Source organism: Wickerhamiella sorbophila (assembly GCF_002251995.1).
Source record: "Wickerhamiella sorbophila strain DS02 chromosome Unknown contig3, whole genome shotgun sequence".
Lineage (NCBI taxonomy): Eukaryota > Fungi > Ascomycota > Dipodascomycetes > Dipodascales > Trichomonascaceae > Wickerhamiella > Wickerhamiella sorbophila.
Window position 1 is genome coordinate 1578693 of NW_020194004.1, and position 24664 is coordinate 1603356.

Consider the following 24664-nt stretch of genomic DNA (forward strand, 5'->3'; position numbering starts at 1 on the left):
TCGTCGGGAGTGACATATATACAATTAAACTAGGGGTTCACAGCGTTGGCAAAGAGTATCCTCTTTCGGAGCAACGAATTGCCAGCAACGAGGGCATTTGTGATGGCTGGGCTCAACCACGGAAACTTTTGTGCCCGCATTTTCGGCAGAGAAAATCCACTCAGGGTTGGCAAGGGGAGGACCGAGCTCGACCTGGGAGGCGATAAAGACAAGAGGAAGAATGTCGCGATGATTTTCGAGAACCTTGGCATCTTCAACGCTCGGTTCAATATAAACGTCGCAGGCAAGAGATGAGCCAACCTTCTTGTCAGAGCGAGCCAGCTCAACCGCATCATTAATAGTCTTTCTGATAGATTTGAGTTGAGCGAATTCAGCGTCAAGATCTTTGTTGATCCAGGATTTGTCGACGTTTGGCCATCCCGCCTTGGCAGGGCTATCGAGACCCTTGGTTACCGAAGGGGGGCAGTGTTCCCACACTTCTTGGGCAAGAAGGGGAGTAATGGGGGCGATGATGCGGATATAGGCATTAAGAAGTTCATGCAAAACGTACTGGATAGCTTGAAGGCGCGGGGAGTCTTTGCCATCTGCATAGAGGATATCCTTGGAGGTGTCAAAGTAAAACGACGACAAGTGGCTGTTCATATGGATTTGAAGAGCCTTGACGACCTGTCCAAATGACTGTTCCTCATAAGCTCTTTCCATCTCATTCACCAACTGCGCAAGCTGGCTCAATGCGTATTCATCGATTGGGCTCAGCTTGAGATCTGCCGGTGGAGTATAGTCCGCTAAATTGCCCAAAAAGTACTTGAACGTTAACCGCAGTTTTTTCAGTGTGGAGGCAACCTGATTGACTGCAATAGGAGACAAAGAAATGTCGCTGGTGTAGTCACATTGGCCAATAAATAGACGCAAACCATCAACACCCAAGGCAGGGAATTTCTTGGAACCGTTGATAAGCTCGTCCGGCGAAACAACATTCTTGAGAGACTTGGACATCTTTTGTAACTTTTCGTCAAGAATAAATCCGTGTGTGATCAGTGTCTTGAACGGTGCGACGGGTGTGTCATTGAAAGCGACATGGCTGAGGAGTGAAGACTGGAACCAGCCCCGGTGCTGGTCACTACCTTCAAGATAAAAGTCCACGGGCCGATCACTGGAAGGGAACAATGTCCAGGAAGTACCAGAATCAAACCAAACATCCATTGTGTCGGTACCTTTACGGTATTCGGCGGCTTTGGAAGACATGGAGTCAGGCAGCCAAGCAGAGACATCTTCTTCAGGTGTAAACCATTGAGCGAGGCCTTCGTCACCCATTTTATCGATACGGTCAATAATGTGGGTCACGCAATCGTGATTCAGCAATACCTCGTGCGATTCTTTATGATGCAATACGGGAATAGGCACACCCCATACCCGTTGACGAGAAACGCACCACTCAGTTCGGGAATCAACAAAAGCGCGGAGCCGAGCCTCACCACTTGCAGGCTTGAAACGAACATTGCTGAGAGCAGCCAAAGCCTTTTCGCGGATCGGGCTGAGATCAACAAAGAATTGAGGAGTTGACCGGATCATGACAGGCGTCTTCGACCGCCAATCGAATGGAACACTGTGGATGATTGTGTCCTGTTTCAACAAAGCTCCGGTTTTACTCAGGTACTCTAAGATTTTAGGAGACCCTTGTTTGCGGGCATCAAGGCCCTCTAGATAGCGTACAGGCTCAGGAAGCTCAGCGGTATATTTTCCAGATGCATCCACCGGGCTAAAAGTCTCAATACCATGGGCCTGGCCAATAATGTAGTCCTCTTTACCGTGTCCCGGAGCAGTATGCACTAATCCAGTACCCGAGGCATCTGTAACATGCGAGCCGTGGAAGACGCTACGAGTCTCTCCAGTTAAGACGCATTCGTAGGTAGTACCTATAAGATCCTTACCGCTCAGTTCGTGAATTATGTCTGCATCAGTGGCATCAACAGATTCAATCAGTGTCTTTGCGACGACTAATTTACCCTGACATGTTTGCACGACAGCATAGGTGACGTCTTCGTTGACACATATGGCCTTGTTGGCCACCAATGTCCAAGGAGTGGTAGTCCAGATAACTAGTCTTGCATCTTTGAGCTCTGATGGACCATCAACTACCGGAAAAGCTACTGTACATGTAGGAGAAACAACGTTACCGTACTCGAGTTCACCTTCGGCCAAAGCGGTGCGAGAATCAGGTGACCAGTACACGGGCTTGCGTTGTCTAAAAATGAGGCCGCGGTCCATCATTTTGGCAAACACACGAAGCTGGCGGGCGACATAGTCGGGGGTCAATGTCCGGTAGGTCAAGCCGTCCCAATCGGCCATCACGCCGAACTGTCTGAATTTGTCTTTTTGCTTTTCAACCATCTCCAGAGCCAGGCTTTGGGCGTTTTCTCGTCTTTCGACTACCGAGTCCGGCACTTTATGTTTCTTCTTCTTGAGCCTTTCCAGTGATGCAAGTTCGATCGGAAGCCCATGGCAGTCCCAGCCCGGCTGATAGTGCACCCTTCGACCGACCTGCACGTTGAATCGGTTTATGATATCTTTGACCACCTTATTCAGGGCGTGGCCGAGGTGCAAGTCGCCATTCGCATATGGCGGACCGTCATGGAGTATATATGCTCGCTGGTCCTTGCGCACCTCTGCTTGCCAGTCGTACAGGCTTTTGCCGGTCTTTTCAAGCAACTCGGGCACCCTCTTTCGATCCGACCTATTTGCCAGCGCTGATTGAGGCAAATTCAGCGTCTTTGAATAAGTGTGCGCAAATCGCGACCACCGCGCCATGACAAATTTTGGAAAGTGGAAAATGTCAGTTTTCCATCTTAATCATCCAGCGAAAAAATGGCCTGGTTACGAAGGGTGTTTAACGGCCTCCGCAGCTATTCTGTAGCCGCAGCGGCACCCGAGTCGGTTGTTCGACAGACTCTGAAGCCGCTAGACTCGCGCAAGACATATTTGGTTGACCAGTACACCCACCTGCTGCGGTCAAACGCTGTGATGCTTATTCTGCATAACCCGACGCTTTTGAAGGCCGAGAACCAGCAGCTGCGCAATGATATCCGCAAGGCCGGAGGCACTTTGACGGTAGTGCGTTCTCGTGTTTTCAAAGCTACTCTCCGTGGCATTGATCATGCCGACCCTGCTTCGGTTGAAGCCCACAAGGAGTTTGCCCGAGCCAAGAACCCGCTCATGGACCTGTTTGATGGTCCCTCTGCGGTCGTCACAATTCCCAATCTCGACCCCAAGGCGGTCGACAAAGTTGTTTCCCTGATTGATAAGACCAGAATGGTTGTGCTGGGTGGCCGGGTTGATGGTAGCCAGATCTCTGTCTCTCAGGTCCAAAATCTTCGCAAGATGCCTTCGCTTGAAGAGCTGCGGGCTCAGCTTGCCGGTGTGCTCACTGTGCTCGGCGGTGCTGGCCTGGTCAACACCCTACAGGCAAGCTCCAACATGTTGTATCTCACACTGGATCAGCACCGTAAAACACTGGAGGAGCCTGAAAATAAGTAAAGGGGATAAAAAAATTGTATATAAGTTATGTTTGTTGGCATTTTATCACTGAATAATGTGTTCAGCTAGTCTCTGAGCCGTCTCCTCGAGTTGCTTTACGTAGTGACAGAACTGGCCCTTGAATCTTAGTGCCTCGGCCTGGGACTCGATGATCAACTCTAGCTCGGCCACTTTTTCCTTGAGCGCGATTCTCTGGCCAAACAGATCTAGTCTTCGTTTTTCTTCATCGTCTACCCTTGCCAGCATCAGCTCGATTCCGTCCATTTGTTCGGGATCGACGTCAGGGTTGCTGGCGGCGAATTCCTCCAGAGATACTAGCTCCAAAAATTCGTACTCGCCGTCTACTTTAGAAAGCTTGTTTGCTTCTTCCTCGAAATGGGCCAGCCGGGTTCCGAGTTCGAGCTTATGGCGGAACAGAGCCTCCAATTCCAGCTGCGACGCCTTGGCTTCTTGCCGCGCCTCATCAACCTCTTGGTGGGCGTCCCATATTTGCTTTCTGATGGCTGCTAGCCGCGCTATTTTGCCGGCCCGGTCGAAGTCGCCATTCAAGAGCTCGGCCTCCATGACTAAAGGCTGGCCAAGTGTGATTTCAACCTATAAATGAAAGATCCATCGAGCCTGACGCAGCCTATGGCTCGGTATAAGGCTCGCAAGCAGCAGGAGCGTCGGGATCCGCTCGAGAACTACGAAATCTTGGGGTACATTGCCGCCGGAACGTACGGAAGGGTGTTCAAGGCCAAATCCAAACCGACGGGCCGACTATGCGCCATTAAGAAGTTCAAGCTGGACAAGGAGGGCGCTGCGTCGTATTATACGGGTATTTCGCAGTCTGCGGTCCGGGAGATCTCTCTCTGTCGGGAATTGAGGCACGAAAACGTTGTGGCTCTCATACAAGTTATTCTTGAAGACAAGTCGACGTACATGGTGTTTGACTATGCTGAGCATGATCTGCTACAGATTCTGCACCACCACTGTCATCCAGATACTCCACCGTTGGCGCATTTCACTGCGAAAAGCATTGTTTATCAGATCTTGAACGGCCTAGACTATCTACATCGAAACTGGGTTCTGCACAGAGACCTCAAGCCAGCCAATATTATGATCACAGCCAATGGCGTCGTTAAAATTGGAGATCTTGGCCTGGCCAGGCTGTTTAGTGACCCGTTGCAGTCCTTGTTCTCCGGCGATAAGGTCGTAGTCACTATTTGGTACCGGGCACCAGAGCTGCTTCTTGGCGGACGCCATTACACGCCTGCAATTGATTTGTGGGCAGTGGGGTGTATATTTGCAGAGATTCTAGCTTTGCGACCAATCTTCAAAGGCGAAGAGGCAAAGATGGACTCCAAAAAGGTCATCCCGTTCCAAAAGGACCAGGTACAGAAAGTCGTCGAGGTTCTAGGCACCCCCACGCCCGCCCAATGGCCCAATATCACAGTATATCCGGATTATCCTAATCTACAAGTTATGAATGTTCATTCCAACCGGTTGGAGAAGTGGTACAGAGCCATTGGCCAGACGAGCATTGCCGGCCTGAATCTGCTTCGAGCGCTTTTTGACTACAATCCCATAACCCGGGTTTCTGCGGCCGAGGCTATGACCCACCCGTTTTTCAGTGAGGAGCCTCGGGCGCTGTCCCGGGTGTTTGGCGAGGGCAAGTCGCCGTATCCTGCGCGGAGAATCACCAGCGACACAAACGTCAAAGCGAACGGAGCGCCCAAGCGGCCGCATCAGAGCACAACGGTATCTTCTCGAAAAAAATCCAAAGTATGAATGCATGGCACGTAATAAATATATTTATCATTAGTTTTTAAACTGTTTCAAGTCCTCCGAATCAAAGACCACTTCGATCATTAAGCTGCAGCTGGGGCAGGTGGCAATGTTGGTATCGCCGCTCTCGAGGTCGTCGAACGCCACAGCAAATTGATCGCCGCAGGGACAGGGATAGTAGAAGCATTGAGTCACTGGGTCCCAGGTCATATCCTCGATTTCAATCGAGTCGTAGACTGCTTCCTGCATGTTATGAAAAAGTTCAGCGTAGGGCGGGGGTTCAGGCTTTTTCGCAGTTTTCGCTCGGAGGGCAGAGGGGGGGCGGGCAGGGTCACTTACATAAAAAATGCGTGATCGGCACGGAGGAGGGGGCTGGCTGGCATAGGGCTTAGGGCTGACAACGAGCACTCACTAGGTATCTCTGAAAAGTACTCGACACTACGGACCAAACCATCTAACCGAGAATGGGTATCAGCCGTGACTCTCGCCACAAGCGTTCGCACACCGGTGCCATGCGCGCTCAGTACCGCAAGAAGCGGAAGTTCGAGCTGGGTCGCCAGCCTGCCATGACCAAGATTGGTGCCAAGCGCATCCACGAGGTTCGCACCCGTGGCGGTAACAAGAAGTACCGTGCCCTTCGTCTGGAGGCCGGCAACTTCTCTTGGGGCACTGAGGGCGTCTCTCGCAAGGCCCGTGTCATCAGCGTCGTCTACCACCCCTCCAACAACGAGCTTGTCCGTACCAACACCTTGACCAAGTCCGCTATTGTTCAGATTGATGCTCACCCTTTCCGTCAGTACTTTGAGGCTCACTACGGTGTTTCTGCCTCCAAGCGTGGAAAGCAGTCCACCGAGGAGATCAAGCAGACCACCAAGACCCGCTCTCGTGCCGCCGGCGCCAAGCTCTCCCAGGGCCTCGAGCCCCAGTTCGGTGCTGGTCGTCTCTACGCTTGCGTTTCTTCCCGCCCCGGTCAGTCCGGCCGTGTTGATGGCTACGTCCTTGAGGGTGAGGAGCTCCAGTTCTACCTCAAGAAGCTCACTGCCCACAAGCACAAATAAATATAATAGCATGTTTTGCGCTATAGCACTCTATATGTAGCTGTTATTACTGACATAAAAACTCCACCCTTGAGACTAATCTAGCCCTCGCTGCAGTTCTCTCGCTGCTTTGTGCTTTTAATGCACTTTTATGCGTCACGTAAGCCGATCGGATCAATTATGCTTGAAAATATTTCCACCAGAGTGATCGCAGATTGTGAATCCGGCCAAATGCCCCGAATCATCGTCGACCTGGACCCCACACACGTGCAGGAGCCTGTCGAGACCCAGAGTATCGCCCAGTACATCATTGATCTCAGTATCGACGACATCCGCGAAGAGTGGGTTTCTAGCTGGACTACTGTCAAGAGTAAGTTGTGAATAAATATTTAAATGGGAGGGAGGGGATTTCGGCAAATAGGACACTGGAGCTGCGACTGCATCCATTCCTCCAAACACTCTGTGTGGTAGATGTGTCGGCAGGGCGTGACCATGTACTTTCGTCTAGCCACTAGCGCCGCGGGACCGGGAGGCGACCCTTCCTCGCAAATGATCAAATCAACGTGGTTCATGCAGATTGCACAGGATACATGCTTCACCACGCCATTTTCTTCGGGCTCCAGCACCGGGCCCTCTTCGGTCACCGGGGGCTCCTCGGTGTTGAGTCCATGCTCTATGTCCGTTGTCAAAATGGGATGGTAATCATACACTGGTTGCACCATATGAGCAGGCAAAAAGAACCGGGGGCCGAAAAAGTGTTGTGATATCAGCAACAGAACCTGGATCCACTGCCACCCCATCAGGAACCAACCCAAATTGGGTGCGTAGTGATGGTGGCCAAGGTTTTTGGAGTAAAGTAAAAAGTACTCGACCGGGACAAGTCTCAATAATGCTGTGCACACAACAAAAGCCGGCAGCAGCACCGTCTGTGAGCCCTTACGCACATTCAGGATAATCTGCGGGATCCAATTCGAGTAAATAACTAGTAAAACAACGCGTTCGTAAAACCAGCGCAGCCCATTAGACCATTCAAGTGACAAAACGGATACAGCGAAAAATACCATAGACACCAAATAGAACCGTGACGATACACGGCTCGCCACTTCACGGTCTTCGGGCATTTGGGGGGTTTCAGTTTCCGGTAATCCATCAACTCGGGCAGTGGCGGCCCATTCGGTTAACTGGGCTTTGTAGATCATCTCAATGTAACGAATTTCAAATATACCCGTCAAGGCAAAGGCCACAAATGAGACGGCGATAAACGTGAAAGCCACGTCGCTGCCCAAAGAAATGAGCAGCGCCCAAATGCACACTTGGCCATCAACAAGACTGCTAATAGCAATGCTCCACAGGCTTACTCGGGTCACCATTGATGGAGTTCTAGTGGCGTTCATCTGAAGCCCCAGCAACGCAGCTACGCCTATCAAACTGAAGAGTAAAACAACAGCATAAAGTCGGCTTCTTTGGGCGAAAGTGACAGTAGGTTCACCAGATGACGAGAGATTGAAAGCAATTCCACAGTCCGGCGAATACAACATACCCTCAATCTTTAGCGGCGTGGCCTTCTTAATCGGACGGCCCTGAGGGTTTCTTAGTTCTTCTTCAATGTCGTCCAAGTCAGACTGCGAAAGAAGTGACTCCTTGGTATGCCCAAAAAACATCAACTCACAGAGGCCGGCTCGATTAGCAGCGGCTTCGAGGTCTTCGATACGTTCCAGGACCACCAGCTCCTTTGTCGCTTGCTTGGAGTGCCACAGGGTTGCGTTATATGCCTTTTTAAGCTCATCTTCGGAAGTCTTTGGAAGCAGCCACGGTATGCCATTAGATCCACTGAGTTTCAGTGAGTCTGTGGTCAGGAATAAGCGGCCGTGCTCGAGATAGACACCGCGCAGCGCTGTTGTGAAATGAGAATCCGAAACTAACGAAGCAGTTACCCATGTGTCCCCGGGAATATGTGAAATAGTGAGTCGGAAGTCACTGAGTTCTTGCAACTTTTTCGGATCTGCAGGATCAACCAGACCGCTGAACAGGGTGCTTACGGGCATTTTGTGGGGTGCCACCGATCTGGCATGATAGAGCGTACCGTACAAAATTGAATCAACGTTCCCGTAGAATGCCGAGATGTTGTGGTCACCCGAATGCCATATTTCATCAACCTGGGCTTGTATTTCTGGCGGTGGCGCTGCAGGGGCAATGTTTGTGAGATTGACATCGGCCAGAGCCGAACTCGGGCTGGTCTGCTTCACAACGTCTAGCTCGTTTTCCCTCCATTCAATGAAAGAATGCAACTGCACTCTCTCATTCGTGGTAAGCGAGCGCGGGCCAGAGCTAGACGCAATGAGCAGGCACAATACCACGAAAATGAGTAGAGCGCTCCGATCTGCCATGACAAAGCGAGGCAGCGCTGGCGGGCGAGATTAATAGGTGGCCGAAGGTTTAGCGGTGATATTTTGCTTCGTCTCGCAAAATAGAGCTTTGTGGGCCTTAGTTCAACAATGTATGCAGATTTGGGCCTAGTTTCCTATTTTGGTGAGTCAATCCGGCGGAGAAGACACTAAGCACCGACGGTTGAGGTCCGCTCGAGCAGGGGGGCCGGAAAAAGTAAAAATCAGAAACTAGCCCCGGAAAAAGCCCGCTTCTACGCCACCCAAAGCAGTTCCATCCCAACACGGCCGCTCGCGTGCATGCGATTTGCTCATTATGCAAGTGGATACTGACATGCGGCATCATTATTATGCAAGATAAGTCACCCATAAAAGGGCAGCAGATCACTGGTCACCTTATCTGTGAGTATGTTTGAAAATCTTCCGGCAGAAGCTTTCAGCCGTGGGTCAGTGATTGGATGGGGGTTTTCGGTACTGACGTTCCTGCTGTGCCGCTATCTGGTCAACCGCTGGAACACCCAGAGCGAAAAGCGGGGTAGGCCTGGGGCCAAAGTGAAGTTGGTGCCGCGGGGCCGTATGCAGCTCGAGCCCCAGCTGAACATCGAGTGGAACAACATTGAGCCGGCCAAGTTCCGGCCGTTCAAGCCCCAGTACGCAATGACGATGGCCCTGGAGAAGGCGGATTTCCAGGAGTGGCTGCTGCTTGAAAATACCTACGACCGCATGACCACACACCGGTCGGAAATCGCGAAAAATCACACCCAGGACGTCAACCTGGTAGTGGATGATCCCAGAACCACTGCTGCTGTTTACGAGCTCTACGACACGGTGGTTGGGTACATGTTCACCAAATGGCCGCAGTACTTTAGCCGCGACGGGAAGAACATCAAGAATCTGATCAAAAACACCACGTTCCCAGCCAATGCCGAGAGATCGAAGCAGAGTCCAAAGAGGCTTCTGGAGTATCTCGCCGAGAATGTCGAAGAAGACTTTATTGTGTTGGAGTACGATGAAAACGAGGAGGAGTACATCGCAAAGGCGGCAACTTTTATTGCCCCTAGCGGATTTGTACCTGCCGAAAAAGTAGGTATCAAGCTGTCCGACATCCACGGACCTGTGCCCAAGTACGACGAGAAGCTTAAGCTGTCGATGAACCGCTTTTTCCGGCGAATCGAGACGGGCCAACTGGTGAAACGGTTCAATTGGACTATCCAGAACTCCGACAAGATTTACCTGCCCAAAGGCTCACATGCTGGGGCCGCGGAAAAGGTCGAAAGACTGCATGCGAAAGACCTGGACTTTGACCACACTGTGCATTTCCGCGTCGAGCGCCAGACGTTGTCTCGGCTGCCCAAATCGCGGTTCCTGGTGTTTACGATCCGCACCTACCTGACCCCACTTTCGCAGCTCAAAAAAGAAGGCCTGGGCGAACGGCTCGTCGAGGCCATTCACGGATTGCCTTCCTACATCAAGCAGTATAAGCGAGCCGATGCATGGGGGCCCGCAGTAGAAGAGTACATGACCATGCCATGAGATGTCGACTAGCTCAGCTAGCTCTAGTATACTATTTCTACGAAAAGTGTGTATTTAACAACAATAAATCCCGCTGGCTCTCGACGCCGTGGACAAACCCTTGACCTCGCCAGCCCAAAAGGACTGCGCAGGGCGGCGCGTCGTGCGTGGCCCTTAGATAATCTCCCAGGTGACTTTTCCACACTTTTCACTTTCATCTATGGCGCGTCCTCAAAACATCGGTATCAAAGGTTTCGAAATCTACCTTCCGTCGCAGTATGTCGACCAAGCCGAGCTCGAACAGGCCGATGGCATTCCTGCTGGCAAGTACACTATTGGTTTAGGCCAGACGCGCATGGCGTTCGTCAACGACCGTGAGGATATTTACTCGCTTGGTCTGACGGTTGTGTCGCGCTTGCTTGCCAAGAACAACATTGATCCTGCCAGCATTGGCCGGCTCGAGGTTGGTACCGAGACGCTTCTTGATAAGTCGAAATCTGTCAAGAGCGTCCTCATGCAGCTGTTTGGCGAGAACCACGACATTGAGGGCATTGACACCGTGAACGCTTGTTACGGTGGCACCAATGCGCTTTTCAACGCGATCAACTGGGTCGAGTCCTCCAGCTGGGACGGCCGTGATGCTATCGTTGTTGCCGGCGACATCGCCATCTATTCCAAGGGCGCCGCCCGACCTACTGGTGGTGCTGGCGTTGTTGCCATGCTTATTGGCCCTGACGCCCCTCTAGTTCTTGAGCCTCACCACGGTATCTACATGGAGCATGCTTATGATTTCTACAAGCCTGATTTCACCTCCGAGTACCCCGTGGTTGACGGCCACTTTTCTCTCAGCTGCTATACTAAGGCGCTTGACGGGGCTTACAGCGTGTATAACAAGAAGGCCAAGAACACCGACGGTCTGAAGCACTTTGACTACTCAGCGTTCCATGTGCCTACTTGCAAGCTTGTGACCAAGTCATATGCGCGCCTTCTCTATAACGACTATCGCCATGATCCCAAGTCCGTCGAGGGCGTTCCCGAAGAGATTGCCGCCGTGGACTACGAGGCGTCTTTCACCGACCGTAATGTCGAAAAGACCTTCCTCGGTCTGGCCAAAGACCTGTCCACCAAGCGCATGGCCCCGTCTTTGATCGCCTCCACCAACACCGGTAACATCTACACCGGCTCGCTGTACTTGTCTTTGGCTTCTTTGCTCACTTTCGTGCCTCAGGAGGACCTTGCAGGCAAGCGTATCTCCATGTTCTCTTACGGCTCTGGCCTTGCATCTGCGTTCTTCTCTGTGCAAGTCAAGGGCGATATCTCCAAGCTGGTTGCCAACTTGGACCTTAAGGGCTTGCTCGATAACCGTACCAAGGTCAGCCCCAGTGATTACGAGGCTGCTCTTGAGCTCCGTGAAAAGGCTCACCTGCAAAAGTCCTTCACCCCTGCTGGCTCCACCGACCACTTGCGCAAGGGCACTTACTACTTGACTGCCATTGACGACAAGTTCCGTCGTACCTACGAGATCAAGCAGTAGGCTGAACCACCCCCTCTATGGCTGTAAAGTACATTTATGGATTCATAATATTACTGTCGTCATACATCCACATATATATAAGTGTATAAAGAATTAGAGCTGGTGCCTTTCATGCAAGATAAGACAAAGGCGCATGCAAAGAGCCCCTGCAGAGCGAAGCTTAAGCGGTTACCGTCTCCATCATGGGGGGAGTAGGGATGTAGTCGGGCAAATGCTCAAGCTGTTGCGGGATGACTTTAACTGGGATCTTGAAAGCCAGTTTCTGTGTATTAGAAGGACAATATGCCGACCGCAGGATCAGCTGGAGTTTGAGCTCGAAGCAGTGCTCAAAATTGACCTCGTCGACGCTGCCGATCAGGCCCTTGCGGATCTGTAAGTCGCTCATGAAATGAGTAAAGTCGACGACCTTTTCGTCAAGCAGCCGATGAGGACTTAGTTTGGCGATAGAGTGTCGGGTAGTACCACGTTCATACGCACTATCGCTTGTCGGCACAAACACACGAGTGATCTCGTGGAGCTGGATAATAATGTCCTCAACCACCACCATATTCTGAATATCAGTGACAAGCTGAAGACCCAGTTCCAGAAACAGCGGGGCCTGGACAAGGCCCATGCGAGGAATAGTTAGCACAGCCTCGGTTCTGACGGGGATGCGGTGCTTGGTGAAAAACCTGCCCAGGAGCGATGGTTTAAAGGTCGGGTCTTGCCCGAGAAACTCCAGCTCTTTTCTATATTGCCTGACATCGCCAGACAAGGGCAGGGTGCACATGGGAATAAATCTGAATGGGACCGTTTTGTGGGCATTCTTTGTCAAGCGCTCATTACGTTTGACGAGAAACTGCACTTCCCAGAACACTCCAGACACACAGCCGCTCTCCTCTAGGGATTCAGGAAACTGTTGTGAAGAATTAGGGAGTCGAAACTGGAAGGGAAACACATAGGTCCCAGGCGCCATCGCATACACGTTTGGCGAAATCTCAGGCAGGTCGTAGCCGCAGGGCTCCGGACTGGGAAGAATATAGTTAGAACTTGACCACATCACTGCCTTCTCTTCCCATGCTGCAGCGCTTGTTTGAATGGCCTTTGCAAAAGTGCGACATTCGCACCGTGCTATCAAAGAGCTTACCTCAATGTGCGATTTAGTGACAACAGTCGCCTTACCACGCACAATGTCTCCGTTGGTGAAAGCGAGTCTGTTCGCCATAAGACCATTGATGGGCGGCGGTTCCTCACCTTGTGGAGGTGCTAGTTCGATAGAAATCGTGATCATCTATTTTATTGGAAAATGTGGAGATGACTATTGATGTGCAGCTACGCTCTATACTTATTTTTTTTAATACCAGGGCAAGGAGCATTGCATGACCTGCATGAGCGAGGGAGCAACTAACCGTCAGCATCCGGCTAACAGAGAGGGGAGAGACAGGGCTATTTGCTCGGGAAGAAGGGAGTTTGTCGTTCTCAAAAATGTAGGAAGTAGCTAGATATGCAGGCTTATTCACCTCAAGAGAATGTGCCCAAATTGCATGGGGCGTTGGCTTTTTATTTAGCAGTTATCGATAATTCCCACGCCCCTGACCGGCCAACTTCTAACGTCGATGACTCAGATGAGGTATTGGACTGGTGTCTGGCTGGAAGAAAAAACCGCATTGTAGTTTATGCAAAAGAGCACACGCTCACGTATAAGCTCAATTTTGGCCACTGTGGAGTTTGATAGTCTCCAAGTCACGCCAATACCACGATTTGGGTTTTGCCACGTGCGAGATCTGACCGGCAAAATCTCGAGCACACCTCGGCGAACTCTGGAGGCTGCACAGTTCGTAAGCGGGCATTTTCACTGCATATCCGCATGTGAAGAAGAACACTTGGAAAAATAAAAATTCTGTGCCGTATAAAAAAGGTCCAACTACAAGACCTGATAGACCGATAGTCCCAATCGGCCTCTGTGTGCTTGTGCACGGAAGATTAAACGTCGCATTAACCGTATATTACAACAACCAGTTTGTAGCCATGGGTCGCACGAGAGCTGACATCAGCATGCCTCGACAGTACGTTCCCGCGTATACAAGGAAGCTCGCGCTGAATTCGTCGGACGAACCCAGGGTTGATGAGGGACCAGGCGTGATCTCAGTTCCAGCCTCTTTTCTTACAAGGTTTGGCGGTAACACGAAACCCAGCGCAGCGCAGACAACGGTAAAAGAAGAGCCGGCCGACCAAGTGACAGAAATGCCAGGAAAGGCTTCCGAAGCCTACTTGCGCAGAATATCTAATGCAAAAAGGGCTTTGGTCGCCCAACAAAGACTAAGCGCAGGCTACAAAAGGGGCCTCCCTCGTTTTTTGGCCGTTGGCCAAGACGATTACAAACCCCAGATCGACTCACCCCCTCGATCCAGTCCCCCCAGTGACTTGCAACCGCGTGCAGGGTCTCGATGGGCACGAGGAGCGCCGCTTAGGCAATTGCGGGGCCTGCGAGAAATATCTTGTCCCGAACTACCCCAATTCGGCACTGGTGCTCCAGGCAAAACCCACTGGTCAATCGTATGCATCTCTCTGATAGTGGCTATTTTCTTGGTAGGTATGGCGTGCCAGGCAGGCATTAGAGAGGCTATCTACGATATCCTCTGGCATGCACAGATGAAACAGCTTGGATTACACCCACCCTATTATCTTGTCGAAAAGACAGCTAATTATTTATAGTATTTCGGAACTGTTAGTTTATAAAGGATGCATTTCTGGGCTGGCCGTGTAAAGTACATACGGACATTCTTGCATGACGGATGTGGCTGAATCTACCGTGCCGGTAGTGGCGCATGTAGCAATCCCCTCTACAAGGCTCGGCATTTGATAACAAGAGTGGCGCCGTGCCGCAACCTGCAGGAAGGTGGCGACCCTAATTCGCGCAAATCAGGCGAAGTTTACAGGAGAAAACTCGTCTGATGTAGAATTTGCGGCTTTCATAAATTAAAAAGGATCATTTTTTTTCGGTATTTAAAAAGTTTTGTAGCTTTGCGCTGGATTTTACGCCCTCTTATGCCGGAACTAACCGGGCGACCCGAAACTTTTTTTGGCTGAGTAATAACCAACGGTGAGTAATTAGCCACATCTTTTTCGTAGATTTTCCCATATAAGATACATTTGAGTACCCTTCGCAGCTGCAGGAAAACCCCCGCAACAAACGGAATTGTTATATGGCCAAATATGTTGTTTAAGCCGTCCGGACCATTCTCAAGATCCGGATCGGTTGCAAAAAACCTGTGGCCTGGTGGCTCTGGCCAAAAGAAGCAAGTGCCACCTTTTTTCATCTCGACGCCTCAGTTCAAGCGCCAGCAGTCTCAGGTTGTCAAATACAAAGGAGAAGCCCATCACAAAAACGGCTCTACCCTGAACGTGCATCCAGCCGTCGTGGCCTCGTCTAGTTTGAACTTCTCCACCAGCTCGGTTCTGCAGACCCATGACGACGATCACCCCGACGATGAGCCAGTTCGCAGCCGGCCACGGTTGTCCTCTTTAGAATCACGAGTGAGTTCCAAACAAGTGCCTGTGCAGAATGCTGAAGCCGATCCCGTCGGTCACGAAGAACTCGGGATCGCTGATGACTCGCTGCCCGAGCCTTCCCCGGCCCCGATTGAGGTATCGGGCACTCTCGGCGCCGATGAGACTGCCGCCCAGATGGAGAAGCTCCAGTCGGCAGGAATGCATACCCAGGCTCTCAACGTCTTTAGTGATTTTGAAAAAACTCAAGTGGATATCCCAATTGGCATCTACAACCAGGTGTTGATGTCGGTAGCCATAATCGGACAGGAACAGGGAACCATCTCCCTACTGCTCGAAGCATACGAAGCCCTATTGGCAAGAGATATCGTGCCAAATAAAGATACTTACACCATTGTCATTCGCGCTCTTGTTGATATGGCTGAGCGTCTTGCTGAAGAAAAAGCTCGTTTAATGCCGGCGTTGGGCCCCTCAGGTCACATGGAGGCCGTCGATGATGCGCTTGAACAATTTGCGGTTGTCGATCACCTAGAGCTCGCGTTACAGATTTTTAATGCTTCTATTTCTGTGGACGGTGCCAAGTACAACCAGGAGCAGTTAGACCGCCTCGTGGTTGCTTGCAACCAGAATGGCATCGAACTTGACACTGACGTCCTTGTGCGGGCATCGGCTAGTATCTCCGCTACAACGGTTTCAAGGATGCAGACCACCGTCGATGGTGCACAAGAAACCTATGAACGTTTCAGAGAGGCGGGCGCTGACTTGGCCGACCTCGATGCTGCTTTAATTGATGTCTATTTCACACTGGGTCGCGCTGATCTAGCTGTTCGTACTCTAAAGCAGAGTGAAAGTCCAGAACTAACATGCCGTGTTGTTTTGGGCTTTGCAAAGGCAGGACTCGTATCCACCGCATGGCGTTGGATTAGAGAGGGTGACGCTGGCATTCAAAGCAGTCTCATGTTTAGTCAAAAGGCTGAGATTCTCGAAGCCATGTGCACAGAACCTGAGCATCTCCCTACTGCCTCTCTTCTCTATGAAAATCTCGCGGCCCAGAAAGATGCTAGATTGCCAGAGTTTGGTCCAGCTCGGGCCGCCCTACTCCGCTTGGCTGCTGGTACCGCCGGCGAAGCAGGCCTCGCTGTTTTGCACAAATCTATCAGAGAATCACATCTACGTGATGCTGAGTGGGACCCCGTCACTCTTCAGGCAGTTGTCGGCCGCCTTGTTAGCGAGGGTTACATCATGATGGCACTGGACATTTTCGCTTGGCAGGCAGGCAAACTCGAGGCTGCTTGGGAAACTTTTAATATCAAGTCTTTTATTGGACAGGAGCTACTTGATGGGGTTGTTGGTGCTCTTCCTGAGTTGACTCCAGAGTTGGCCCTGATTCTCGTCAAGGTCCCCTTCTTGCCATCATCGTTCGGTGTGCTCGAACGTGTCACAGACGTTTTGTGGTCAGCTCGTCGGGAGAATCCTCGTCTATTTGTGGACGCCAACATGGCTACATCGGTGCTTGACCTACACAACCGTTGGGTCCTCAACGCTGAAAGCCCGAAAGGCCTGGCATTGCCCAATGACCTCGTTGAGAGACTCCGCGACATTTACCCATTAATAGAATCGGACGCGGGCGTTTCAAATGATCGGGTCCGCGAACTCTTGGGATTGCCATTGACTGCCCGAGAAACCACTAAGGGAACTATTCCCTCACCCTCACCCACTGCGGCTGCCACTGCCCAAGCTGATGCCCGTGCAGCTATCCACTACGCGCCCATAAATGCATACAAGGCAGTTGATCTGCTTTCAAGTGCTTTTGTAGTAGCTGCGAGCGAAGCGACCGGCGCAGTTGTCCCAGTTTTTGAAACTCTCGCCCGCAATAATGAAGCGGACCACCTGGAAACGGTTTATGACCTTGCGGAACGATATCTTCGTGATGATGATCTCGCAGCAGTCCGGCAAGCCGCAGTTCAGGCTGCCGATGTTGATCCGACTCTTGCTGAGCGGGCGCATGTTGCATTGATGGCAGCAGGAAGCGCCCCGACGGCTACAGGGTATGCCAAGCTTGTTCAAGTAGCACCACCAGGTGCCACACCCGCTATTTTGCTAATGAACGAGGCGCGAACACATGGCGTTGAGCCCAACACATTCTTGTATAATGTTGTGTTGGCCCGGTTAGCCAAGGCCAAACGATTTGCAGAATGCAATGAGCTGTTTGAGGAAATGGCTGCTTGTGGTATCGAGCGGTCTGATGTCACCTACGGCACGATGGTGTCGGCGGCTTGCAGGGCCGATCAGGGCGAGCGGGCTGCTGCATTGTTTTCCGAACTGGAAAGCTTGCAGGGCTATGCCCCGCGAGTTGCACCTTACAATATGATGATGCAGTACTACGTTCACACACGTTATGATAGAGCGGCTGCTTTGAAGGTATTCGACAAGCTCAAAACTTCCGGAGCGTTGCCGTCGCCATTCTCGTATCAGTTGGCCATGGAGGCATGGCTTCTTCCGCCCGCCGATCTCGACCGTGCGGACCATCAGCTGCTAGCGCTGAAACGACGCAACACACCGATAACAACCAAACATTTTGCCACCTTGCTGCACGCCAGGGGTGTTTTGCTCAAAGACCTGCCCGCTGCTGTGAACTTTTACCGTGGATTGGTAAAGAACAGTCGGGTTCTGCCAGACAGGCATGTGTTTAGAGCACTGTTAGAATCTTACATTGCCAACAGCAGAACAGGCGAGACACCCAAGGTATTGGATGAGATGGCCAAGTACCATGTCAAAGTGGATAAAGACATGATGAAGACATTAATCAACGGGTGGAAAGACGTAGACCCCGCAAGGGCTGCAGCACTTGCCCGTATTTAAATTATATACAAACTCTATTATTATCATTTCAATGCCCATCGTTTCACATGTCCTCATCGCTGGTGGGTGGGGGCTTGGCGTCAGATCGCATGTACATTTCGATGGCGGTACTGAACGCAGCGAAGGCTGCACAACCAAACAGGGCGCCCTGAGGACCACTCTTGATAGCTAAACCGCCGCCCGTTATACAGCCGGCGGCCACACCGTTGTAAATATCGTTTTTAGCTCGCAGCGACTCGATGCAGCACTCCACACCCGTGAACACGCCGCCAATAAAGCCAAAGTTCTTTGCCGAAGACCACGACCGTTTGCCCATATCACTGAACTGGATCTTCATTTGCTGTTTGAACGGCAAATGGGCAATTTTGGCGGCCTCTGTAGTGCCCATTGCCGTGTCATAAGACATGGACGCCATAAACAGTCCGAAAACGGCACCCAAACCGAAACCAGTGACGCCGGAAATAGCAGTCTTGCCTGGGCAGCTGTTCATGAGCTTCATGAGCTGCTCTGCACCGTACTGGGCCTGCTGCTCCGGCGTCATTTCCCAGTACGACTGTGGTTTATCACCTCCCCTGCCATATAAGGACATGATGAAAAATTACCCTTTGTCCGGGCAAGGGTCTCCTCTGTTAGTCAACACCAGATCGGGTTTGACCTAACCCTGAATCTAACCGCGTCTTAGCTCCAGGACCATAATGCGGGCCCGGTAAATTCAATTGGCAAACGTGGTGGTGTTCCATGGGCATATCCTTTCAATTGAAGACTTTCAGGAGAGTAATTGCGCAGCCCCGCCGCCCGCCACTTTAGCCCCTACCCTAATACATCGCCCCGGCCCACTATGTTGGCATGTGAGATTGCTCCTTGTACCATCATAACACCAAGATGAGATTTTTCGTACTATTAGGACTTTTGACACCGGCAGTTTTGGCCTCGTTCTTCGACACGGATGCGGGTAAGCGGGTGTCCGCACACCTGGAACAGCTTGGTGACGCGGTAATTGACGTCAAGGGTCAGCTCAGCGACAACGTTTTCGATTCCTGGAGCAAGGAGGATCTGGAGGCGTGGCTCCAGTCCCACAACATTGAGTTCGAGGACTCGTTGGAGGCCGCCAAAGAGCACAAGGACCTTCTTTTTGAGGACTTTACTGCCAAGGCGGACTCTGTTGGTGACTCTGTTGGTGACGCTGGCCAGAAGATCCTGTCCAAGGGCAAGGAATACTACGAGTCGCTTGCTGAGAACGTTGTTGAGTTGTGGAATGACAACAAGCTACTCGAGTATATCCACGAGCGTGGTATCAAGGAGCCTGCTGAGTACACTCACGACCAGCTGGTCAAGTTGGCTCAGTCTGCCAAGGACAACATGCCCGAGATGCCCAATGGCCATTTCAGCCGCAATTGGTTCTCTGGCTGGTCTCGCGACGACTTGACCGACGCCCTCAAGAAGGCCGGCCACTCTATCGAAGGCTCCCGCAAGGAATTGGTCGACCGGGTGTACAATGTCTATACTGATGCGTTCAGCAAGGGCCAGGAGGTTGGCGAGAAGGCACAGAAGAACGCCGAGACTATCAATAACGACGTGCAGAGCTCCTTTATGCACTGGAAGGAGGCCACTTTCGACAAGTGGTCTCTGGACGACCTGAAAGAGTACTGCTCTGACTTCAGCGACGAAGTTGCCAGCAAGCGTGACGATCTTGTCGCCCAGGCTAAGGCCAACTACGACCAGGTCGCTAAGAACTTGCGCCCCAAGATCAATAACCTGCGCAAACCTCGCGTTGCCCGCCCCCATGCCTCCAAGCAGATTGTTGCCAAGCTCAACACCTACTGGGCAATGGCATCGCCCTATGTCTACAGCGTTTATGCGCCTATCCACAAGGCCTTCCTGCAGTTTTACGCCTTCGTACGTAGCAAGTTTTAGATTTAGTTTTTTCTAGTCTTAGCGTTAGATCTGTATGACAGTTCCCTCTATATAACGATCTCCCTGTGACTCCACTTAGTAATGTCCGCTCGCCCTTGGTATATCAAAACCCTCGATGCGAGCCATCGTCTCGTGGTGCTGTCCATCATTGGGTTCTCCGGGTATCTCGCATACGGAACCTTCCAAGCGTTGAAACAAAACTACCATCGTAAGATGCTCCGACAACAGGAGCGTGCGGCCGCCGCTGCTGCTGGTGCTGCTGGCGACGCCCCTGCCGAACCGGCGGACAAATAATTATTGTACATAGTCTTTAAGCCGTTTTGATTTAGTTTGCGACGTCCTCCGTCTTTTACGGGATTTTGCTAATGAGTGGGTGAGCCCTTTCTGCTTTAAATGATCCAGCCGAGATTTCACCCGGTCGAGGCTCTTTGGGTTCAAAGGCACGACTGTTAGATCAGAGGCATCAGAGCCGCAGACAACACACTTTTCACCAACAACCACTGCTTCTCTTTCTCCGCAGTGCCCACAGGTCACTATATGGACTACATGGCGGCCATCGCCCTCCTTGACGATATCGAGACGGGACACTGGACAAACCCACAACGTCGAATCGAAGGTGCGGTTCAGCTCGGCAACGTCTTTGATGCTTTTGATGTCGCATGTGTCTGAAGACCGCTCCCCGATCAACAGCTCAAGCACGGCTTCTTTGTTGTAAAGCTTGCCCTGCCAGTCACTGACCACGGGGTCTTCAAGCACTCGCCCCGATAAAGAGCATACCGACCATAGATCCCCCAAGTCTACTTTCTCTCTTACTGACTTGACAACCAGGTCTTTCCGCTTAACTACCGATCCTCCATCGTTTCCCATTTACCTAATGGACAGCCAAGTGTGCTCGTTTTATAGAAAAATAGGCACCTGCCGGCATGGCGATAAATGCTCAAAGGCTCACCCTGCGCCCAAAAGGTCAGACACCATCATGATCTCCCACATATACGACAAGACTGATCTCGAGGCCTTTGTCGAAGATATAGTAGTCGAAGCAGCCTTGATCGCCCCCGTGGTCGAGGTACTTATAGCAGGCAACGACAGTGAGCACATGCGTGGAAACGTGTATCTAGTGTTTCAGAACGATGAAGATGCAGATAAAGTGCTCGCCAACTTCAATAGGCGATGGTATGCCGGCAAACCTGTGTATGCCTTGCTAAGTCCCGTGCATGATCTTCGAACTGCCGTTTGTCGCCAGGCTGAAATTTCAAAGTGCGATCGCGGTGGCCAATGCAACTACGTGCACCCCCTGAACATCAACAAAAGTCTATTAAATAGTTTATGGGCCAGTCAACAGGTCACATGGAGCTAACTAGATATTTATTTCTCAAATCCTCCCCGCCGGCCCTTGGCTTTTGTCATCATGGCTGATCGATATTCGTTCTCGCTAACGACGTTTTCGCCAAAGTAAGTACCGACCCACGGATTCGAAGCGCAGAGATACTAACGCAGTGGCAAACTTATTCAGATTGAGTATGCTCTTCAAGCTGTCAACCAGGGTGTGACCTCTGTGGGTATCAAGGCCAAAAACGGTGTTGTTCTCGCCACCGAGAAAAAGGCGTCGTCTCAACTCATTGACAACGACTCCTTATCCAAGATTTCCCAAATCACACCCGATATTGGCATGGTCTATGCAGGCATGGGCCCCGACTACCGTGTCCTTGTGGACAATGCCCGCAAAGCCGTCCATTCCAACTACAAGCAGATCTACAACGAGTACCCTCCCACTCGCATTCTTGTCCAGGACGTGGCCAAGATTGTTCAGGAGGCTACTCAGATGGGTGGTGTCAGGCCGTATGGTGTTTCTTTGCTCGTGGCTGGCCACGACAACTCGCAAAACTTTGGCCTCTACCAGATCGACCCCTCGGGCTCTTATTACCCTTGGAAGGCCACTGCAATTGGCCGCGGCTCGTCTTCTGCCAAAACCTTTTTGGAAAAGCGCTGGAGCGAGGATCTTGAATTAGAGGATGCCATTCACATTACTTTGCTCACTCTCAAGGAGAGTATTGAGGGCGAAATGAATGGTGAAAATGTCGAAATCGCAATCGTTGGTGAACCGGCGGACCACTTGCTTGGCTTCGAAGGTGTCCAGGCCTCCGGACCTCGCTTCCGCACTCTGTCCGTTCAGGAAATCCAAGACCGTGTCGACTCCCTATAGTGTAGCCCCTATTTTGGTGTATAAATAACTACGAATGGTGCTTGGCCTTGATGGGTTCAATAACTTCACCGCGTTTGACAAGTACTCGTGGCTTGATTTGCCGCTGGAACGTGTCTTTTGTCTGCCACTCCTGACCAAGGGGCATTTGCAAAGACCGTTCGTACTGCGCCCGGTTCTCGAAGGGGAACGGAACCGCACTTGCGGTGTACCGCGAATTCTTTTTGTTCACCTTTTCGTTGATGATCACGTCCCGTTTCCGATAATCCTTGCGTCGCTTTTCATCAACTCCAGTGACTTTACGAATTCGCCGCACCTTGGGGGCCAGCCCGTCACCACCCCATGAACCCCAACCAGGCAAGGTCTCATCAATCTCCTTGGTACCATCGGCTTCTACGGTCTCTTCTTTCTCAGCTTGGAACTCTGCCGCAACGTCATCTCCAGCAAATGCGCGTCGCACCAAGTCTTGCTGGGCAAGTGTCATTTGGCCCTCTCGAACCATGCCCCCCAACGTATCAGCAACATCGATTTCAACGTTTTCTTCTTCAACGCGAGACTTTTTGGCCTTTTTCAGTCGGTGTGCAGCCCGTTCGTTCTGGGTCGAATCCTTGGTGACGCTAGCAAATTTGGAGCTTGATCTATGCGAAGAAACGGCGAGCCAGGGGTTTTCTGACGTCTCAGGCTCAGGCTCGGGCTCGGCTGCTGTGCGGGTCTCAGTGGGCTCACGGCGAATAATAACCTCCTCGTCACCGATTTGTTTGCGTTTGTGAGCAATCTTTCCTTTGGGTACGCCATGATCACTATCGGCCATAGCCTGAGCAGTAAGTTCTTCGTCTGCAGCAGCCACAGGATCATAGCTCTTACGACCGGGATTTTGGAACTCAGCCTCGTCTTCACTGCCTTCCAACATGCGACGGTTCGCATCGCGCTGCTTGTTCTCGGCATCAACCATAAACTTCATCCCCATGACACCTTTGCGTGGAGCTTCATCTTTTGTGAACTCAAAGATATCCTCTTCCTCGGCGTCACTTTCATCACTATGTCCAATCACCTTTTGGCGCATAGACTCACCTTGTCTTAACATTTCTTCCATTTCAGCACGAGTCTCAGCGTCCTTTGACATGCCATGCTCGATCATGCGTTTGGCCCATTTGGAAGTAGTTTTGTGTTTCAAGGACGCCCGCTCCAAGGCACGTTTGCGCATCTGCTCCTCTTCGTCGTCTTCGGAAATCTCGCCTGCAGCTTCAAGAAGAGCACGCTCTCGTTCTCTTTCCTTCTTATGAACCCGACGATAAGACTTGGATTTGATCTTCTTGATCCGTTTGGCGCGCTGCTCTTCTCTAAACATAAGCTCACGCTTATATCGTAGCTCTTGGCGTCTTTGGCGCAGCTCCTCAAAAGACAAGGTACTCGGGGCAGTTTCCTCAAATGCAGAAGCCGCCCGCTCATCAGCCAACGAAGATTGGACTAGTAACTTTTGCACGGTTTCTTCCAAGCTCGTCTTGTTTTCGCTTGCAACAAAAACAGAGGGTAACTGATGCTGAGGAGGAGCATTGATAGGGAAACTAAGATGCTCAGCTCGTCGATTAGCTTTTACAGTGTCTTCCCATTTAGTGACCTCGTCTTTGGCGAGCCCGTAGGCAGCTCCACGATCAGCTCGTGATTGGATACGCTGGGGAAGGGGCACGTTGAGTGTTTTTGGCGTCAACTTAGGCTTGACAAGTTTGAGATCGGCCTTTACGGTTCCAGTCAGTTCATCCAACGAAAGCTTGTCCTGGCCGCTCGGCATCATGAAGGGATTCTCGGGGCCGGCATGGGTATCGAATCTTTGACCAACCCTGCCCTTGGCACCAGAAATCTTCTTCACAGCATCTCTGAGAGCGTCATTGTCCTCTTCTTCGCTATCCAAACTTTCCATATCACTAAAGCCAAGTTCGCTATCACTTTCACTCTGGTCACCGCTTTGGGCCTCACTATCACTTGCACTTGGAACTGTTTCGCTTTCGCTCTCAACATTAGCCTGGACGCCATCTTTTGTATCGTTATTTTCACCAGTCTTATCGGATTCATCCATGTCCCAAGCTTGAGAAAGATCGACAAGGTCTGCTTCATCAAATGAATTGCCCCAATCGCTCTCATCTTCATTCAGATCGATCTCAATGTCTGATGCGGACCCAATGGCCTCGTCGGAGTCGATCTCTTCGTCATCGTCGCTGTTAACTTCACCGTTTAAAAGCTCGCGGATCCGATCATCAGTGAAGTTGTCAAGATCGATATCTTGCTGTTGGCGTAAGCCTTTGATATATTCCTGATCATCCACAGCGATATCGAACGCATTTAAAGCCCTGTTCTTTAGTTGGCTAGCGCGCTTGCGCTGAGTTTTGGCCATTTTTTTCGTTTCCAAAACCTGTAAATCAAAAAAGTGAAAAGT

The 24664-nt window shown here is 51.3% G+C and overlaps 17 protein-coding genes across 17 annotated transcripts; 10 read left to right on the plus strand and 7 right to left on the minus strand.

The window, feature by feature from the left end:
• Positions 1-24: 24 nt before the first annotated feature.
• On the minus strand, positions 25-2808 carry B9G98_02797 (Isoleucine--tRNA ligase, mitochondrial; the record flags this gene model as incomplete). Its single annotated transcript, XM_024809354.1, has 1 exon — positions 25-2808. The coding sequence occupies one exon, from the start codon at positions 2806-2808 to the stop codon at positions 25-27; it is 2784 nt and encodes a 927-aa protein (XP_024665122.1).
• A 57-nt stretch (positions 2809-2865) lies between these two features.
• On the plus strand, positions 2866-3534 carry B9G98_02798 (54S ribosomal protein L11, mitochondrial; the record flags this gene model as incomplete). The annotated part of the gene is made up of 1 exon (XM_024809355.1): positions 2866-3534. The coding sequence occupies one exon, from the start codon at positions 2866-2868 to the stop codon at positions 3532-3534; it is 669 nt and encodes a 222-aa protein (XP_024665123.1).
• Positions 3535-3579: 45 nt separating this feature from the next.
• Positions 3580-4098, minus strand: B9G98_02799 (hypothetical protein; the record flags this gene model as incomplete). Its single annotated transcript, XM_024809356.1, has 1 exon — positions 3580-4098. The coding sequence occupies one exon, from the start codon at positions 4096-4098 to the stop codon at positions 3580-3582; it is 519 nt and encodes a 172-aa protein (XP_024665124.1).
• Positions 4099-4134: 36 nt separating this feature from the next.
• B9G98_02800 (Serine/threonine-protein kinase SSN3) lies at positions 4135-5304 on the plus strand (the record flags this gene model as incomplete). Its single annotated transcript, XM_024809357.1, has 1 exon — positions 4135-5304. The coding sequence occupies one exon, from the start codon at positions 4135-4137 to the stop codon at positions 5302-5304; it is 1170 nt and encodes a 389-aa protein (XP_024665125.1).
• Positions 5305-5765: 461 nt separating this feature from the next.
• Positions 5766-6359, plus strand: B9G98_02801 (40S ribosomal protein S8-B; the record flags this gene model as incomplete). Its single annotated transcript, XM_024809358.1, has 1 exon — positions 5766-6359. One exon carries the CDS (start codon positions 5766-5768, stop codon positions 6357-6359), a length of 594 nt encoding a protein of 197 aa, XP_024665126.1.
• Positions 6360-6727: 368 nt separating this feature from the next.
• Positions 6728-8725, minus strand: B9G98_02802 (Transmembrane E3 ubiquitin-protein ligase 1; the record flags this gene model as incomplete). The annotated part of the gene is made up of 1 exon (XM_024809359.1): positions 6728-8725. The coding sequence occupies one exon, from the start codon at positions 8723-8725 to the stop codon at positions 6728-6730; it is 1998 nt and encodes a 665-aa protein (XP_024665127.1).
• Positions 8726-9130: 405 nt separating this feature from the next.
• Positions 9131-10255, plus strand: B9G98_02803 (hypothetical protein; the record flags this gene model as incomplete). Its single annotated transcript, XM_024809360.1, has 1 exon — positions 9131-10255. The coding sequence occupies one exon, from the start codon at positions 9131-9133 to the stop codon at positions 10253-10255; it is 1125 nt and encodes a 374-aa protein (XP_024665128.1).
• A 199-nt stretch (positions 10256-10454) lies between these two features.
• Positions 10455-11768, plus strand: B9G98_02804 (Hydroxymethylglutaryl-CoA synthase; the record flags this gene model as incomplete). Its single annotated transcript, XM_024809361.1, has 1 exon — positions 10455-11768. The coding sequence occupies one exon, from the start codon at positions 10455-10457 to the stop codon at positions 11766-11768; it is 1314 nt and encodes a 437-aa protein (XP_024665129.1).
• A 160-nt stretch (positions 11769-11928) lies between these two features.
• B9G98_02805 (hypothetical protein) lies at positions 11929-13038 on the minus strand (the record flags this gene model as incomplete). Its single annotated transcript, XM_024809362.1, has 1 exon — positions 11929-13038. The coding sequence occupies one exon, from the start codon at positions 13036-13038 to the stop codon at positions 11929-11931; it is 1110 nt and encodes a 369-aa protein (XP_024665130.1).
• A 737-nt stretch (positions 13039-13775) lies between these two features.
• Positions 13776-14462, plus strand: B9G98_02806 (hypothetical protein; the record flags this gene model as incomplete). Its single annotated transcript, XM_024809363.1, has 1 exon — positions 13776-14462. One exon carries the CDS (start codon positions 13776-13778, stop codon positions 14460-14462), a length of 687 nt encoding a protein of 228 aa, XP_024665131.1.
• A 501-nt stretch (positions 14463-14963) lies between these two features.
• On the plus strand, positions 14964-18119 carry B9G98_02807 (Pentatricopeptide repeat-containing protein 5, mitochondrial; the record flags this gene model as incomplete). Its single annotated transcript, XM_024809364.1, has 1 exon — positions 14964-18119. One exon carries the CDS (start codon positions 14964-14966, stop codon positions 18117-18119), a length of 3156 nt encoding a protein of 1051 aa, XP_024665132.1.
• Positions 18120-18162: 43 nt separating this feature from the next.
• On the minus strand, positions 18163-18708 carry B9G98_02808 (Mitochondrial import inner membrane translocase subunit TIM22; the record flags this gene model as incomplete). The annotated part of the gene is made up of 1 exon (XM_024809365.1): positions 18163-18708. The coding sequence occupies one exon, from the start codon at positions 18706-18708 to the stop codon at positions 18163-18165; it is 546 nt and encodes a 181-aa protein (XP_024665133.1).
• A 293-nt stretch (positions 18709-19001) lies between these two features.
• On the plus strand, positions 19002-20033 carry B9G98_02809 (Meiotic sister chromatid recombination protein 1; the record flags this gene model as incomplete). The annotated part of the gene is made up of 1 exon (XM_024809366.1): positions 19002-20033. The coding sequence occupies one exon, from the start codon at positions 19002-19004 to the stop codon at positions 20031-20033; it is 1032 nt and encodes a 343-aa protein (XP_024665134.1).
• Positions 20034-20327: 294 nt separating this feature from the next.
• On the minus strand, positions 20328-20900 carry B9G98_02810 (Replication termination factor 2; the record flags this gene model as incomplete). Its single annotated transcript, XM_024809367.1, has 1 exon — positions 20328-20900. One exon carries the CDS (start codon positions 20898-20900, stop codon positions 20328-20330), a length of 573 nt encoding a protein of 190 aa, XP_024665135.1.
• A 109-nt stretch (positions 20901-21009) lies between these two features.
• B9G98_02811 (Splicing factor U2AF subunit) lies at positions 21010-21390 on the plus strand (the record flags this gene model as incomplete). Its single annotated transcript, XM_024809368.1, has 1 exon — positions 21010-21390. One exon carries the CDS (start codon positions 21010-21012, stop codon positions 21388-21390), a length of 381 nt encoding a protein of 126 aa, XP_024665136.1.
• Positions 21391-21441: 51 nt separating this feature from the next.
• B9G98_02812 (putative proteasome subunit alpha type-2) lies at positions 21442-22236 on the plus strand (the record flags this gene model as incomplete). The annotated part of the gene is made up of 2 exons (XM_024809369.1): positions 21442-21485; positions 21531-22236. 2 exons carry the CDS (start codon positions 21442-21444, stop codon positions 22234-22236), a joined length of 750 nt encoding a protein of 249 aa, XP_024665137.1.
• A 28-nt stretch (positions 22237-22264) lies between these two features.
• On the minus strand, positions 22265-24622 carry B9G98_02813 (U3 small nucleolar RNA-associated protein 14; the record flags this gene model as incomplete). The annotated part of the gene is made up of 1 exon (XM_024809370.1): positions 22265-24622. One exon carries the CDS (start codon positions 24620-24622, stop codon positions 22265-22267), a length of 2358 nt encoding a protein of 785 aa, XP_024665138.1.
• Positions 24623-24664: the final 42 nt, after the last annotated feature.